General features: G+C 47.9%; 1 protein-coding gene across 1 annotated transcript in view; it reads right to left on the bottom strand.

Moving 5' to 3' along the window:
- TENM3 (teneurin transmembrane protein 3) overlaps positions 1 to 15,311 on the bottom strand; it is a 571,505-nt gene that overhangs the window by 112,094 nt on the left and 444,100 nt on the right. Inside the window, exon 6 of the mRNA XM_081084077.1 lies at positions 5,070 to 5,192. Within this exon, the coding sequence (XP_080940203.1) occupies positions 5,070 to 5,192 (123 nt within the window). The remainder of the gene's footprint in view (positions 1 to 5,069; positions 5,193 to 15,311) is intronic.

The raw sequence follows: 15,311 nt of genomic DNA, 5'->3' as shown, positions 1-15,311 counted from the left end.
GGAAGGGACACCCGAGAATGTCCAATATCCTAGAAAACTGTTTCTGTGAACGATCCCTCTTGGACATGCTTCTTCGGAACCACCGGCTATGCTCTGAGAAGCCCCAGACACACAGAAGGCCAGGCTCAGGTGCTCCAGTGGACAGCCACCACGGAGCCGACAGGGAGGAGCGACTGCCAGCTGTGAGGACGGGCTGCCGCGGACTCCAGCTCAGGGAAGCTCTCCAAGAGACCCGCTGGCATCTGGAAGCAGCTGCACGAGAGACCCACACATTGGGTCAGAATCGTGAGAGACGACCACACATTGATCTTTGACGCCACTGAGTTCGGGTGCGGCTGGCTGTGCAGGAGCAGATGACCAAAGCCGGGGGTGGGTTCAGCTGCAGGCACGGCGAGGCCAGCGGGGGGATGCGTTCCAAAGCCCCCTGGTCAGGTTCAGGGGGTTGATGTCCGGACTCGAGGAGCGGGGTCTAGGCTGCACTTGCTGACCTGGAGCTCACAGCCTGCAGCGCAGCACACGGAAGGCCGCTGGAGCCAGAGGAGCGGGGTATACTTTGAACCCGGCGTGGGTATACTCTGAAGAGAGCAGAACCCAGAGAACAGCCATGGTGACGGAGCGGGTAGAGGAAGGTGAGTCACTGGACAAACGGAAACGTCCCTGTCGAACAGTCAGGAAGGGAGTGCGTGAGCGTGGTGCCACAGAGGCAAAGGGGAAAGGCCGCCTCAGTGAGGAGAGGTGGGTTAACCGTTACGCGCTACGAAGACAGAGAGGCAGTCATTGGTGCTCTGACACAGCGACGGGTGACCCTGGGAGGCATCAGCTGCGTGAGCGGCGGGCGGAGGACAGCCACGAGCAAGGGGCCAGGCTGGAGCAGGGGTGCGCGGGCGGTAAATCCCGACGCTGCACCCTCTGTTCCAGAAGGCTGGCTGCAGGGGAGAAGAGAGAGATGGGGCAGAGCTGGCCCGGGAGGCAGCTTGAGGGTCTCTGTATGGATCTTCTGGAGACGGCGAGTGGCCTCAGAATGTTCCAGCGCTGACTGGATGTCCAGGTAGAGTGGGGACATCTGAAGTTCAGGAAGGGGTCAAGAGTCCCATGGGAAGTTGAGCCTTGGATGAAAGAAAACACGCAGACACGCGGAGGCTTGGAGGGCTGTAAGAGGCTCCCTCTGAAGGCTTCTGCTTCTTTGGCGATGGTCGCTGCTGAATAGGAGGCAAGGCCATCAGCTGAGAAAGCTGACGGGTGCAGTAGGAAGATTCTGAATAACTGGTAAGAAATGTGGAAGAATTTGCAAGGGGCATAGAGTAGGGCTGCCAGACGGTGGGAGCTGGTGAGCCAAGAGACGGGCATGATTGCTCCCTCTTTATGTGCGAAGAAAGGGAGGCTCAAAGAGGTTAAGTAACTTGCTCAGGGTTACAAACTAAATAAATGCAGGAGCTACCACTGGAACGGAGGCCTGTGTGGTTCTTCCCAGCGCATTAGGCTGACTGAATTCCTTGGTCCAGGGGAGTAACTGCCGCTTCTGGAAGGAGACTGGCGTTGGAGCTAAACACTCCGTTCCCACCCACTTCCCTCAGGTCTCTGGAGACCGGTGCCTCTGACCTCCTCTCTGCAATCTGCAGTCTAAGGAGGTCTCAGGGATAATCAGTAAAGGCCCCTGGCACAGGGCAGACATTCTTTTTTAAATAACAAACACCCTTTAGAAGTGCTTTCGGACTTTGCTTAAAAGCAAACAGGGAGTTTACTGAACCCTTAGCACCAAGGTTGTGCCTGGAAATCTAATATATATAAAAGCCTAAGCGACCGTCTGACCGTCGCCAGGATACCTATGATGCGCACTGACCACCAGGGGGCAGACGCTCAATACAGGAGCTGCCGAGCTGCGGTGACTTGGCAGCTGTGGTTCCCGGGTGACGCACCTGGACCCAGAGAGGAGGGAGCCAGATTCCAGGGTGCGTCACCCGAGAACTGCCCTCTTGCAATCCGGGACCCCTCGGGGGATGTTGGAGAGCTGGTTTCGGCCTGATCCCCACAGGCCAGGCTGAGGGACCCCACTCATTCTGCAGACGTCCTTTGAGCCCCAGCGCCACCCCAGGTGCGGCTGCCTGGGGAGGGTCCATGGGAGGTTGGCTCCAGGGCATGTCTGGCCCCTCTTGCCCAGTCCTGCCCTGTCGGCCACCTTCCAATTAATTTACTTTCAATGTGCACGAATCCGTGCACCGGGCCTCTACTTGTCGTTATAAGAACCCGGCTACATAATGAGAAGATGGCATTTAGAAGCTGAAAGCAATCTGCTCATGACGCTCAGCACAGTTATTCTCCAGGTGAGCTTTGCTCAGGAGGCTCAGGCCTGCTTACAGGTGGGAGCAAGAATTTCTAGAAATGAGGTGCAAAGCTCGGGAAGCTGAAGTGGTGAGGGACGCTGTGGGTCCATCCTGGAGATGAGCAGCGGTGTTTGTGAGGTGCCCCGTCTCGCAAATAGAGCCCCTCACGCTCCCTGCACCCAGAACTATACATATTTAAGAGACAGATACCAAGAATCTTTATATGGAAAAATGAAAATAAGATTCCTTTCAGTTTAGTTTTTTTTTGGCTGTTCCAGAAAAAATAAAAAGACATTAGTGACTATGATTTGAACAAGGACTGAGCCCAGATGCAGAGGAACTCCTGCAGATGCCCTAGTCTGGCTGGCGGCGGGAGGATTGGCTCTGCAGCGCCTACGCATCCTGAGGCATCGCTGTCTGCTCCATACCTGGGTGGTGAGGAAGAAGGTACCTGCCCATGAGCACATGGCTGTTCCGTGGCACATGTCACTGCACGCGGTGCCTCCAGGGCACGTGGGTACCTGCAGCCCCTCACAGAAGGGGAGCCACGGCTGTGTGTTTGAGACGGTGGAGCACATCCTTTGTGAATTGTGAAGTCCTCTGAGTGAGTTCCAACTGGCGTTTGTAGGAATGGGAGAGACCATAAAACAGAGAACACCCAGGTGTATGTCCCACAGGGAGGATGGGTGCTATCCTGGGAAACACTCAAGGGATATGTGGATGCATTTGTGCTTTTGATGCAGTAGCATCTCCCAGCATCGTGGTGCGTAGTTTAGAAGCCCATCAGCTCCAGAGCACTTTCTAAAGCCACACTTATAGGATGTTCTTCCAAACCCCTGGGGCTGCTGGGACCCCGGACAGGCTTTCCCGGGCTGCCCTACGCTTTCCTGCAGGTCTGAACCATTGGACCAGGGTACAGAGTCCGGGGAAGGAGCCAGGTCTGCATGCGGGCTGCTGGGAGCCAAGGCCTGCGGATCCGAGCAGAGGCTCCTGGCAAAATCTCAGTCCAGCACCAGGGAAGGGACTGGACCCGCAGTTCTCTGAGGCATGCCTGCCTGCTTCAGTTCAGTCGCAATAAATAAATGGTTAGGGTGTGTGTCTTCTTAAATAAAACCTTTACAATAAACATTTCCCTTTTTAGTATATTCAGTGGATAAAGTCCCCTGCATGTGTGATTAGTAAGTGCTACGAGAACATCTAAATTTCAATCTATATAAACCAGAAATAAATACTATTAATTTCTGTGTAGTTACTTGATCTGTTCATATGTGTGCCATCACTGCCGAAAACAACTGCGTAACTGTATTTTATTTCATGGAAATTTCCCAACGACAGTTTTAACGAGGAAAGATGGGTTCCCTCCTCGGTAATCTGCCCGTTTTCCTCAGGTGCGGTGTCGTCTCAAGCACCAGCTTAGACTTTGGGGACATGCAGAACTTGGTGTCAAAAGGCCCCCTCCAGGGGTGGGACAGGGTATTTATTATTACTATGAAGATCTTGTCAAATTCCTCAGCCTCTCGGAGAGAGAAGATAAGCATCACAAAGTATTATTGTTAAAATAAAACAGAAGATGGGAAAGCAAAGAACAAAAATACAATAAGAGCATTAGTCACAGTCCATGTAAACCACAACAGATATATAAATACTAGAGCCCGGTGCACGAATTCATGCACAGGTGGGGTCTGGCTGGCCCGGCCCCGATTGGGATGGGGGGGCAACTAGGGGTGGGGCCATCCAGGGGGAGGGGCCGCAGGGCGGTAGGCCAGCCAGCCCCACCCCCTGGTCAAACTCCGGTCGAACTCCTGGTTGAAGGGACAATTTGCATATTAGCCTTTTATTATATAGGATAAGCAAATATGTTCTATATAAAGATACAGTAGCTTCTTTTTAATCTCGCAGGGAACCTGCCCTACGAGGGGGACCTAACTGATGTGGAAGCAGAATACAAACATAAAAAGAAAGAAGTGGAAGACACACCAGGGAGATGCTTAGAGGCAGACGACATATTCATCACGTGGCAATAGGTGTTGTATTCTGGTGGCTTTGAGATATAAAGTCTTACGACATTTTTGCAAAAAGTCAGAGGATGTCAAACGCCAAGACATATCTACATACCACAAACATATATAAAAACGACAGGCACGCATAATGTAAATATGGACACACATGAATACATTTTCCTGTGTGTTTATGCCGGAAAAATGAAATACAGCATTCTGGGTGTTTAAGTTGAAAAAAATTAGCCATAACCTCTTAAATTCCATTTTTAATTCAGAGTCAATTTACCTGCAAGCCTGTCAGGTCAGAGTGCAAGCTTGTGAAGGTTAGAGAAAGGGCAATACATTATAATCCTTTAGTGTGGGCTGTGCTTAAAAACTTTCATATCAAAACTAATATAGTATTCCAACGCCACACAGTTGCTGAGTGAAGAAAGCGTCATATACGCAAGGAAATAGTGATGAGACGCTGAATTATAATCTACTTTCAGCCTAAAATAAAACGAAATACACATCTGCAGGAGGGAAAGGTGGGAAGGCCTCGCTGTCTAACCAGAAGGCACACAGTATTATTCCCATAATAAAGTGTACATTTTCAATTGTTCAAGTAAATGAATTAAAAACTGCTCCTTCAAATACGACCTCTGTAATTTCAAAACCTTTTCTCTCTTCCACATAAAACTGCGTAAAGACAAATGTATGGCAAGAGATGTTCACAGAAACACACAGGCCACGCGACGCTCTGCCTTACCGCTGTCGCCAGAAGGCAGTGCCACGGTGTGCGTGGGCACGGTGTCCGAGTTCACCTTTCCGTTTTCAAACGTGTCGTTTTCTGTCTGCTGGAGCTGCCAGTTGAGGCCGAAGAGATGCATTGCTGGGGGGAAGGATAGGGGCTGGTTAAAGGGCTGCTACTTTCGTTGCAACGCCAATGGCAAACATGTTGATAAAAAGTCACGTAGAGTTACAATGCAACACCAAGGGTAACTGCATGATAAAGATCAGAAAACAAGCAATCCCGCACACAAATGCAACAGGTGGCGATAGGTACATACGCAGCACTGCAATAGTGCTCTGATGTTTCTCCATTAATTGTACCAGGACACTCCTAGGCAAGAACAGTTACCTTCTCTGCTTTGTTGGAGTTCCATCCCCTCCACCCCTGAACTAAGTGGTGGGTGCTCATAGCAGCACCTGCCCAATTGCGTGACCATAGGCCACTCTCACATGCATAACACTTTGTTGTAAAACCTATAGCTTCTCAAGAGATATATTCACTGGATTAAGGTAAAACTAAAAACTGGGCTCACAGATGAATTAGCTGGCATATGAAATGATCAGAATGGATACCGATGCACAAAATAGAATATTTTAATAATCTAAATTTAAGATGACTTTATAGTCTAACTCAGCAATGATCCAGATCAAGCTGCCTGTATATCTGTCAGGTAGCTTCCTGGAGAATTTCTGTATGAGCGTGATCCTATATACTAAAACCCTAATATGCAAATCAACCAAACAGCGGAACCACCGGTTGCTATGATGTGCACTGACCACCAGGGGGCAGACGCTCAATGTAGAAGTTGCCCCCTGGTGGTCAGTGCACTCCCACAGGGGCAGCGCCACTGAGCCAGAAGCCGGGCTCATGGCTGGCAAGCACAGAGGCGGTGGAGGGAACCTCTCTTGCCTCTGTGGCAGCGCTAAGGACCGGGGAGCGGGCCTAAGCTGGCAGTAGGACATCCCCTGAGGGGTCCCAGACTGGGAGAGGGCACAGGTGGAGCTGAGGGACCCCACCCTGCATCAGTGTACAGATGTCCTGCACCGGGCCTCTAGTAATCTCATAAATTGTAAAAACATTGTTGACTAACTTTATTTAAAAGATTTAGAAAAGATAACTATAAGTTATATAGTTATACATTTCTAAATCTAATTAAAATCATTATGTATTATTTAATAACATCCGATATACATAGTAACACAATTATGTTGGCACAGTGTACAAACTCTGGCTCTGTCCTCAATCGAGGATTTAACCCTGCACAAGTGACGTAATGTTGGTAAACATTAGGTTTACTTAAACAGTGAGGCTGGCTGCCCGACCTTATGTAATTGGTGTGAACTTCCTAGGCAGTGCAGATGGAGGGCAGCAGGACAGTTCTCCCTGTAGAGGCATTTCATTTATTTATCCTTTACCCCAGATGACTGAGCTACTGGAAGTCACCTGACCGACCACGGTACCGCTCAAGTTAACAGTCCCTCTGACTGCGACGTGTCCCCTCCCCTGTGAAATCCCTGCACCTCCCTCAGGTGGCAGGTGCCCACTTCCTGGGGAAGCCGCACGACTGGATGGAGCATCTTTCCCATGACTGTTCATTCACTTTTGTATCTCATTTACCTTACACAGTGCCTGATACCCAGTAGGTTTTTAAAAATATTTTTATTGATTTCAGAGAGAAAGGGAGAGGGAGTAGAGATAGAAACATCGATGATGAGAGAGAATCACTGATCAGCTGCCTCCTACATGCCTCACACTGGGAAACGATTCTGCAACCTGGGCACGTGCCCTGACTGGGAATCGAACCATAACCTCCTGGTTTATAGGTCACTGCTCAACACCTGAGCCATGCTGGCTGGGCTACCTAGTGGGTCTCAATAAATATCTGTCAAATAAACGAATTTTATTTCCTGAGGTTTTAAAATCTAAGAAAACACTTGTGTATAAAAATATGTAGTTATTCAAAGGAAAATTTAATAAATATAAAACAAATACATAAGTGGCTAAGACAAGAGTACTATTTTATTCATTATTTGATTGCCTTAGAGTATATGAAAAATAGTGAGTGAAAGTCCCCTCGTATTATGTATAATTGATTGGATTTTTTAAAAAAGATTCAACAGTTTGGGGACCTTCCATGACCAGTCTCCCATTTTCCTGTTCCGATACCTGATATGAAATCACGATCTAGTAAGAAATATGCCAGACACAGCTACACCTACCCTGTGTATCTGTAACAAATGTTTACACGTATGCTCCCTGCTTCAACCCCAGTCTGCCGGCAATTTCTTTTAGACTGATTTTTCAAGGATTAAGACATAGGTCATGGAATGCTTGAATTTACAGATTGTCAATGGCTAAAGAGGTATGACTCCGTATGTCATTTTTGCATTAGACTATGAAGGGTTTGACTGGCAAAATGTCAAGAGCTTTCTAAACACTGAGCACGTCATACGTCTGTCAAGCTTCAGATATTTCCGCAGGTTTTGAATGAGACAGTGGGAGATACTTGGGCACAGAGTAAAGGTCTGACAGACACTTGTTGGTGGAGCAACAATAACTACCCACCAGGGCCAAGGCTCTCACACAAAATAACGTGTCATTACCGTGTGCTTTCATGGAGCATAAAAGTCCTCTTAGAGACTAGCTCGTTTTATTGGCTTTAACAGACTTTGAAGAGGAGAGATAATCCATGGATTATACACAGAAGTGTTAAAAGTAATGTAATGTTTATGTTTGGAGACCTATTTTATTTTCTGCCAGATGGGCAACATCTTATTATATATATTCATTATAGAAAATCTCCGTAAAATGGGATTTCAGTTCTACTCAAGACATCATCTAATGAGAACCACACCCACTAATATTGCATCTTGTTTCACACTGCACTGAAAACAGGCCAACGAGTGGTCTGGTCTTAGAATACTATGTGCTTTGAAAATATTGCTGGTTGGAATTTTTAGTGAAGCTCTTGACACTTACGATGCGTCATTTAAGATATTTATACAAACTCAGAGTGTGAGGGAGATTCACTCCAAAGGCAGTGTGAGAGAGAAAAAGAAAAGAGGAGGAGAGTGGGGTAGAGGCAACGAAGTCATAAAAGTCAAAATGCTCCAGAAGTTACTAAGCACCGGCCAGTAACATGACATGCCATGTCTCGGCAGACGCAGAGAAAATTAGTGAAATAAAACCCATCTGTAGATGAAGAAGGATGAGAACACCCCTGCCTCGCCCGAGCGGGAGGGCAGACATGAACCCCCAGGGAGGCCTGTGCTCCCAACCTTAAGGTGGTACCGCGGATCCCTGGCTGACGCAGGACTGACCGGAGGGCGTGGGGCGAGTGTCAGAAGAAGCTGGGAGTCCGACTGAAAATATTATCTCAGTCTATGGGAAGGCCACGCAGGCAGGAGCCCACCTCCCGAAGAGAGGCCACATGCAACTAGAGATATTGTCACGACAAAGAGTCAAGAAAACGTTAAATTTGGAGAAAACTTTGAGGAGGCTTATGCAACAAGGAACAAGCCCAAGAAGTCAACGCCGGAGTTACGGGTGCTGATCTAGAGTCAGGAAGAGCAGAGACGGAAAATGAACATCTCAGAACGATGGTATTTCACGTCTGAACAAGAGCAAGATGACAAAACGAGAGGTCCAAGCAATGGTGATAAGACCCCTGATGCAAAAACGAGGGAGGGCTGCCTAGTTCCCTCTGAGGTGCCTACTACACCGCCCTTACAACGTGTGAAAAAGCGGCCGTGCCCTGGCCGGTGTGGCCAAGGTGGTTGGGTGTCATCCCACGCATCAGGAGGCCGCAGGTGCGATTCCTGGTCAAGGGCACCAGTCCTTGTTGTGGGCTCCATCCCTGGTCAGGGGTGTGCAGGAGGCAGCTGATCAATGTTTCCCTCTCTCTCTCCACCTCCTTCCCTCTCTCTCTCTCTAAAAATCAATAAGCTATTAAAAAAGTTGCAGTGTGACAAAATAAATTCTACATTTAAAGCACTGAAGTTTCTAACACCAGTTAGACCTTCTCTACTTCTTTAAGACAAAACTTCTGAATGGCCAGGTATGTTCAAAGCCCGTCATCCCTGTGTGTCTTCAGTGGAACAGTTCACAGAGCTGGGAGAGGAGAGGGAAGCTTTCACACGCCGCCCTAGTGCCGCTGATGGATGTGAGACTGAAATCACCCCCCGGGCTGATAGCCGAGGTGGGGAGAACTGGGCTGGCGGCGGAACCAGGCATCTGTCAGACACAGACCCGTTGTCTGAGCCGCCGTGAGAACACCATGGTGCAATATCACAAAAATAAAACCGTCACCAGCACCTGCTCTGGGTTAAGTGCTGTGCTAGTGTGACCCGCATGATCTCATTGAATCTTCACAAAGACCCCACCAATAGTGGATATTTTTTTTTTTTTCATATTAAGTCTCAGAAAACGGAGGCTTTTTTTGAGAGTTTAAGGTCCCAAACAAGTGAGCAGAGGATCTTGACCTTGAACCCAGACCTTCTGAGAACAAAGGTCATACCACGGCGCTCCTGTCCCTTCCACCCCAGGGTTTCAGAGGGAAACCACAGGGAAGGAAGTGAGATGGGACTTCCCTGAGGCCATGGGCTGGACACAGCTTCCCCCCGGGGTCTGGGGACCCAGGGCAGACAGTGTGTGGGGCGAGGGGGCAAAGGTCACATGTGTGCACCCCAGGCACTGTCCTTCCATACAAGGACTTTCCCATATGCTGCTATTGTCCTAAAAGAAATTTTACAGTAATATGATGATGATGAAGCAGGATAATGTGGCTAACCCAGAGTCTTAAAACAACAATTTAAAAACTACCTAAGTAAACACCATACTTATTAAAGTTTTAGAAATAGTATTTGTGTAGATTTAATCTTTAAAAAGTTTATGATATTACGTTTTGTAGTTTTATATTGTTATTTCCACATAGTTTTAGGAGATTTTAATGGGGCGGGGCTGTATTCATATCTTAAATGTGATCTGAGTAAGAGTGGAGTTGTGGATGCTAGCGATGCTATTCTATGTCTATCAGTGTGCTTTTCAGATTTAAAACACCTTGAAGCCTGTTATCTTCCAACAGTGTGCATGTGGCGAGGACCATTGTCCCCACTGTGTGAGGATGAAACACAGGCAGAGAGGGTGAGTCGCCCAATGTCTTAAAAAGTTACTGTGTAAGAAGACGCATGATACCAGATTCCTGACTCAATTTCAGGTTCCTTTATCTACACTGTGCTGCTTTCCTACTTAACAGAAGTGTTTTGAATGAATATTGTGCGTTCACATTAAGGAAAATTTTAAAAATTTAACACAAATTGATAGCAGCAAGTATAATCAGAAGTTATTCATTTGCTAAAATTGGCTTTTACATACAAGATATTTACCAACTATAAATGGCTGCATTTTGCAAGGTTATTGGTAAGTTGCTTATTTGGAACTGAATTGTATTTCCTCTATATTAAAAATCTTAGAAATGGTGGCTGAAGTCCCCACTGATTTCAAAAGTCTGCCTACATCCCCTATAGAAATATGCACACACAGCACCCAAAGGCAACCAACAATGTTCGCAGAAGCGTTAATTATAAAAGCCCCAGACGGGAAACTACCCCGATGCTGCCAGCAGTGAGCGGATTCACATCTTATAGTGAAGTCATCAATGGCCTTCCGCACAGCAACGCAAAGGGGTCCTGCACAGCACGGAAAGGGGTCCCGCACAGCACGGAAAGGGACCCCGCACAGCACGGAAAGGGGTCCCGCAGAGCACGGAAAGGGACCCCGCACAGCACGGAAAGGGGTCCCGCACAGCACGGAAAGGGGTCCCGCACAGCAGCGCAAAGGGGCCGGCCACTGCCAGCTGCAGCAGCATGAATACATCTCACAAGCAGAACATTCACCAGACAACCCATTCACAACAAGCGTGACTCCTGGCAAGTCCATGTGCGTACTGTTCAAAAGCAGGACCTACCAGCTGGTGGGAACCAGTCACAGAAGTGACTGACTGCCCGCTGGGAGGGGGAGCTGGTGGAGCTAGGCGAATTCTCGGGGCTTCTGGGGTGCTGGGTAACATCCCAGTTCTCTACCTGGAGGGGGCCTCCCCTGGCTGTCTCCACTTATGTGCTGTATACTTTTTAAATGCCTGTGACGCTTAAATTAAAATTTCCATTTAAAAGTAGTCCATCTAACACAGCATAGCTCAAGAGTGTATGTTCCCACCTTCCCTAAACCCTTTCCAGGATAATTCCCAGGCACAACTCTTTTAAATTGGTTGTAATAGCTGACATTTGCTCTCTACACTACAAAATAATAAGCATACATTTTATTCGATCACCCATATCAGTGATAACAAGATCACCATGGTACCCACGGTAGGAGAGACTCACATGCACACTCACCCATCAATCACGATTGCCACCTGTTTTACTAATAGCCAAATAGCTTACTTTAGGTTCCATCTTCTTAGGGTGCTGGTGGCATTCTTAGAGTGTAACGAATTATGTGTTTGAAATGAAAATATTCCCTACAGAATTCAAAGGCATTCATTCTATAGCCTCTTACAGTCTTTCTTTCTGCAGGCTTTGCCAGAAAACGTTGAGAAAAACACTCATTAATTGAGATAATTTTGAGACGGGATGCTTGGAAAGATCTACCAGTGCAAGTGTCTGAAGATTTTTTTTCTTCCAGGCTCCGAGCCCAGGCAGGTGAGAGCAATTACTGCGGCCCTCCTTGCATTTTCCAGGCTGATGGAGATGAAGGGCCTCCGCCCGCAGAAGAAAGGGCACGATGTTGTTTCTAACCAATATATGTTGGCTTGAGACGCAAAAGCCAGTGTGTGGAACACTTGAAACCAAAATGTGTCATTAAAGAAAATTACACGGCACCAAGGAGCAGACGCAGTGCCGTTTTCAGCTCCCGTGAGAGGAGAGGTGCCAAAATGTCACCACGTCTCCGGGGACCAGGCCATGGAGCTGTTATCACAGCGGCTGTCATTTCCATGGCGAGCCCACGCTCTCCGGCCTGGTCCTGCCGAATACGGATGTGAGGCAGGGAGGGGACAGCTGCTGCCAAGGCCCAGTGTCTGCCAGGACCCTGGGGCACATCTCGGGGGACGAGTGGAGCAGGCACAGAAGCAGGCACCCTCCCGCCTGGCCCTGAAGGGAGCTCAGGCCACCAGCACTCTGAGGACCGCACTCCGGTTCTGGCAACTGAGTGCTATTCTTACCGTGACTGCCATTATTGGCTAAACGCTGTGGAACATTACAAGGTCATTCTCACAAAGACAAAAATATGAGCTATGAGAACCAGAGCTGGTAAGAAAAACCGACTTAAAAAATATCCAGAAAATGCCTGCAATTCCGTGTTGTTTAGCCTTCAAAGCCTTGAGCGTTCACCCACGCAACTTGGGTCTGAAGTTTCCCTTTCTTGTAATTCACCTCTGGGGTCCACTGTGGCACATTCCCCCCCCACACACACCCTTCCTGAGAAAGATTCGGTAAGAACATGCTATCAAAAGGTGCAGGAAAAGACCATCCCAATCTAGGGTTAGAGGTCAGAGCACAGGTTTTAGCAGAGATTGTCCGGGGCGTCTGGGGAGCCTTTTGTTTGTATGAAAAGAGACACAGGTCCCCGTCTCCATTCGGGCTCCACCTGGTGCGGCGGTTTGGGGAATCGCTGTTTCTCATTCACAGGAACATCTCACGTCTACACCGGACGACCTGAGGTTTCTCCCAGACCTATGCTCTGAGATGCTGCTGTACGTCCAAGTGTGGCCATTTCCCAGGTGGAAGCATGGAGCCTCGGAAAAGCCCCACCTGGCACAGAAAGGGTATCAGTGTATCTGAATGCAAATGCTGGTCCTTTGCTTTGATTTTAAAATGAAAATATAATTACACGAAGTCCAACCATCATTGTGTGCATATGTTACCTCGGTACCTTGGGCTTTGAAAACAAAATTTCGTTTTCTGTTTTAGTTTCATGAATATATAAATATACATAATGCACGTGTGCAATGATTAGATTTTACAGAAAAATATAAGAATACTTTTTAAATATGGGGCAGTGATTTGATGTGAGACGCTTCCGGAATGCAGCCCCGTTTCAATGCCAGATGAAAGCAGGTTGGGTGAGGAGTGTGGTGGAGGCTGGGACCCCTGCTGGCCTCCGGTGTCATTAGAAATACATAGTTTTCCATAAATTAGCTTTTGTTTTGGGTTTCCTGCTGTGCTCATATACGTGCTGACGGGATGTGTGAGGCAACGTTCTGGCATTCCATTCCATTATTATTTGTTATTAACTCTAAGGCTAATATAATATCAACAGATCCGACCTTGCTAACCCACATATAGTGTTTTAACATCAATATTTCTTCTTAAGGCTTTCACATGAATACATACTCTCGTTGTCATTAGAAGAAGGGAATTATCCCAACTATAAGGTGTTGGAACATTCCAAGCAATGGACACCGATGCAGCAAGTTCCCCTGAGTATTTTAAGATAACAAGTTAAATCATAATTTTTATGAGCTATTTTCTGGGGCGGGGGGGAGAGGGAAAGAAAATAAGAGGTAAAAAAAATGGTGGCTAATATTTTCTATTTCTATGCTGTGTATTTTTCCTTTCTCTTCTTTTGGCATTTTGTCACTTAACAAAGGAGAATCACACTGGCTGTCAAAATATCTTGCTGAGACTAACAGTCATGTAGCTGGGCAGGCTTGCTTCTGCCAGAATATTCGGCTCATATTCTTTCATAAACAGCAATATTAAAAAATCTACTTTTAAATTTAGCTGCATGTTTTCTTCCTTAACCGTGCGGACCCAGGTGCTCCATGAAGGGTGCTGCTTGGGAACTGGGTCCCAGCTGCCCGCCAGTCACTGCTGCGGCCGCGAGAGGCGCGTGGAGAGCAGGCTGCGTCTGCCTCGGGCGGGGGGAGGGGGGGGGAGTCGGGATTTCCCCCCTGCAGACGGCTCTCCTGATGCTGCCTCCACCCTCCTGTCTCCAGGTTCTGTTCTCTGGGTGAAGGAAGCATCCATGCTCCACTCTGATAGGAAGCACTGAGGGTTCACCATCACCATGAGTTGCCCAGAGGGGCCCATCATGATCAAGAAGGTGGGATCTTCGATGTCGACATTAAAGAATGCGGGAAGAGGACATAAAAACATTCCAACAACACCCAGAATGCAGAATGCAGTCATTCACAGGGTTGATGGGTAATTCCCTGCTTCCCCAAACACGGGGTTTGTTGTTGCCGGGAAATGTATGCACCAGAGGCCCATGGATCCCGTGATCCAGAGGCTGGTGGTACTGACTCCCTTTCACAACTCCTCTCCCTGCTCGAAAAGCCTTACAGGTCTGCAGCCTACTGGTGGGAACGATGCGTATGAGTGCTGTTGACCTACTCACGCACAAAAGTTTTTCTTGGCTTGGTTTGACTTTGGACAAAAGTAGACTAGACCTGAAAATCAGAATTCTTTGAAAATTTATGGCACTTAAACCATCATTATTCAAAGATCCCACCACTAGAGATATGGAGATTGTTGGCGGGAGGTTGGTATATGAAAATGTGGCAAAATCCAGAAAATTATCCCCTTAGGTTTGAGAAAGGTAATATGACCTGTGGGGTGTGTGTGTGTAGGTGCTGGTGCATTTGTCTAGTTGCAACTTTAAATAAAACCGATGACCGTTTAGAAATCTGCACAACTCATCCATGTAGCTTGTTGTTCGTCATTCATTCATCAACAAACAGTCTGTGTCGCCCTTACCCACTTCTGTTTCTCAAGAGAAGCAGGGTGAGCTGCACCCATGTCACCACCTGCGGGACCCGGTCAGGAATGGTAACGGTCACCTGGGTCTCCCCTGACCACCTCACCCCCCAGGCAGGGAGCAAAGGCTGTGGGCGTCCAGGGTTCCAGCTCCCCCCACTGATGTGGCTTAGGGAGAGGAGTGTCCCTTGGTTACACACTGGCCGTAACTATTACTAATGGGTATTGATGGGACCTCTGTGGACATTTATCTCAAAGCAAAATGTCACTGGTCCCCAGGAGGCGGCTCCCCCGGCCAGCTGGCCTCCGTGCTTGGGGGGTTCAGTCTCCCTTTCTAAAGGTAAGCAGCCACCTTCCCAGCTGCCAACTCGCATCGCTTCTCTGCTAAGATCTCAAAGGCTCTCTTTGAAGAAGGAAAAATCGCCTAAAAATATCTTTATTCTAAAAATAGAAAATGATGGTA

The sequence above is a fragment of the Myotis nattereri genome, assembly GCF_964212035.1.
Source record: "Myotis nattereri genome assembly, chromosome: 2".
NCBI lineage: Eukaryota > Metazoa > Chordata > Mammalia > Chiroptera > Vespertilionidae > Myotis > Myotis nattereri.
Note: the sequence above shows the minus strand (reverse complement) of the source record. Positions and strands in the feature narration are given on the sequence as shown.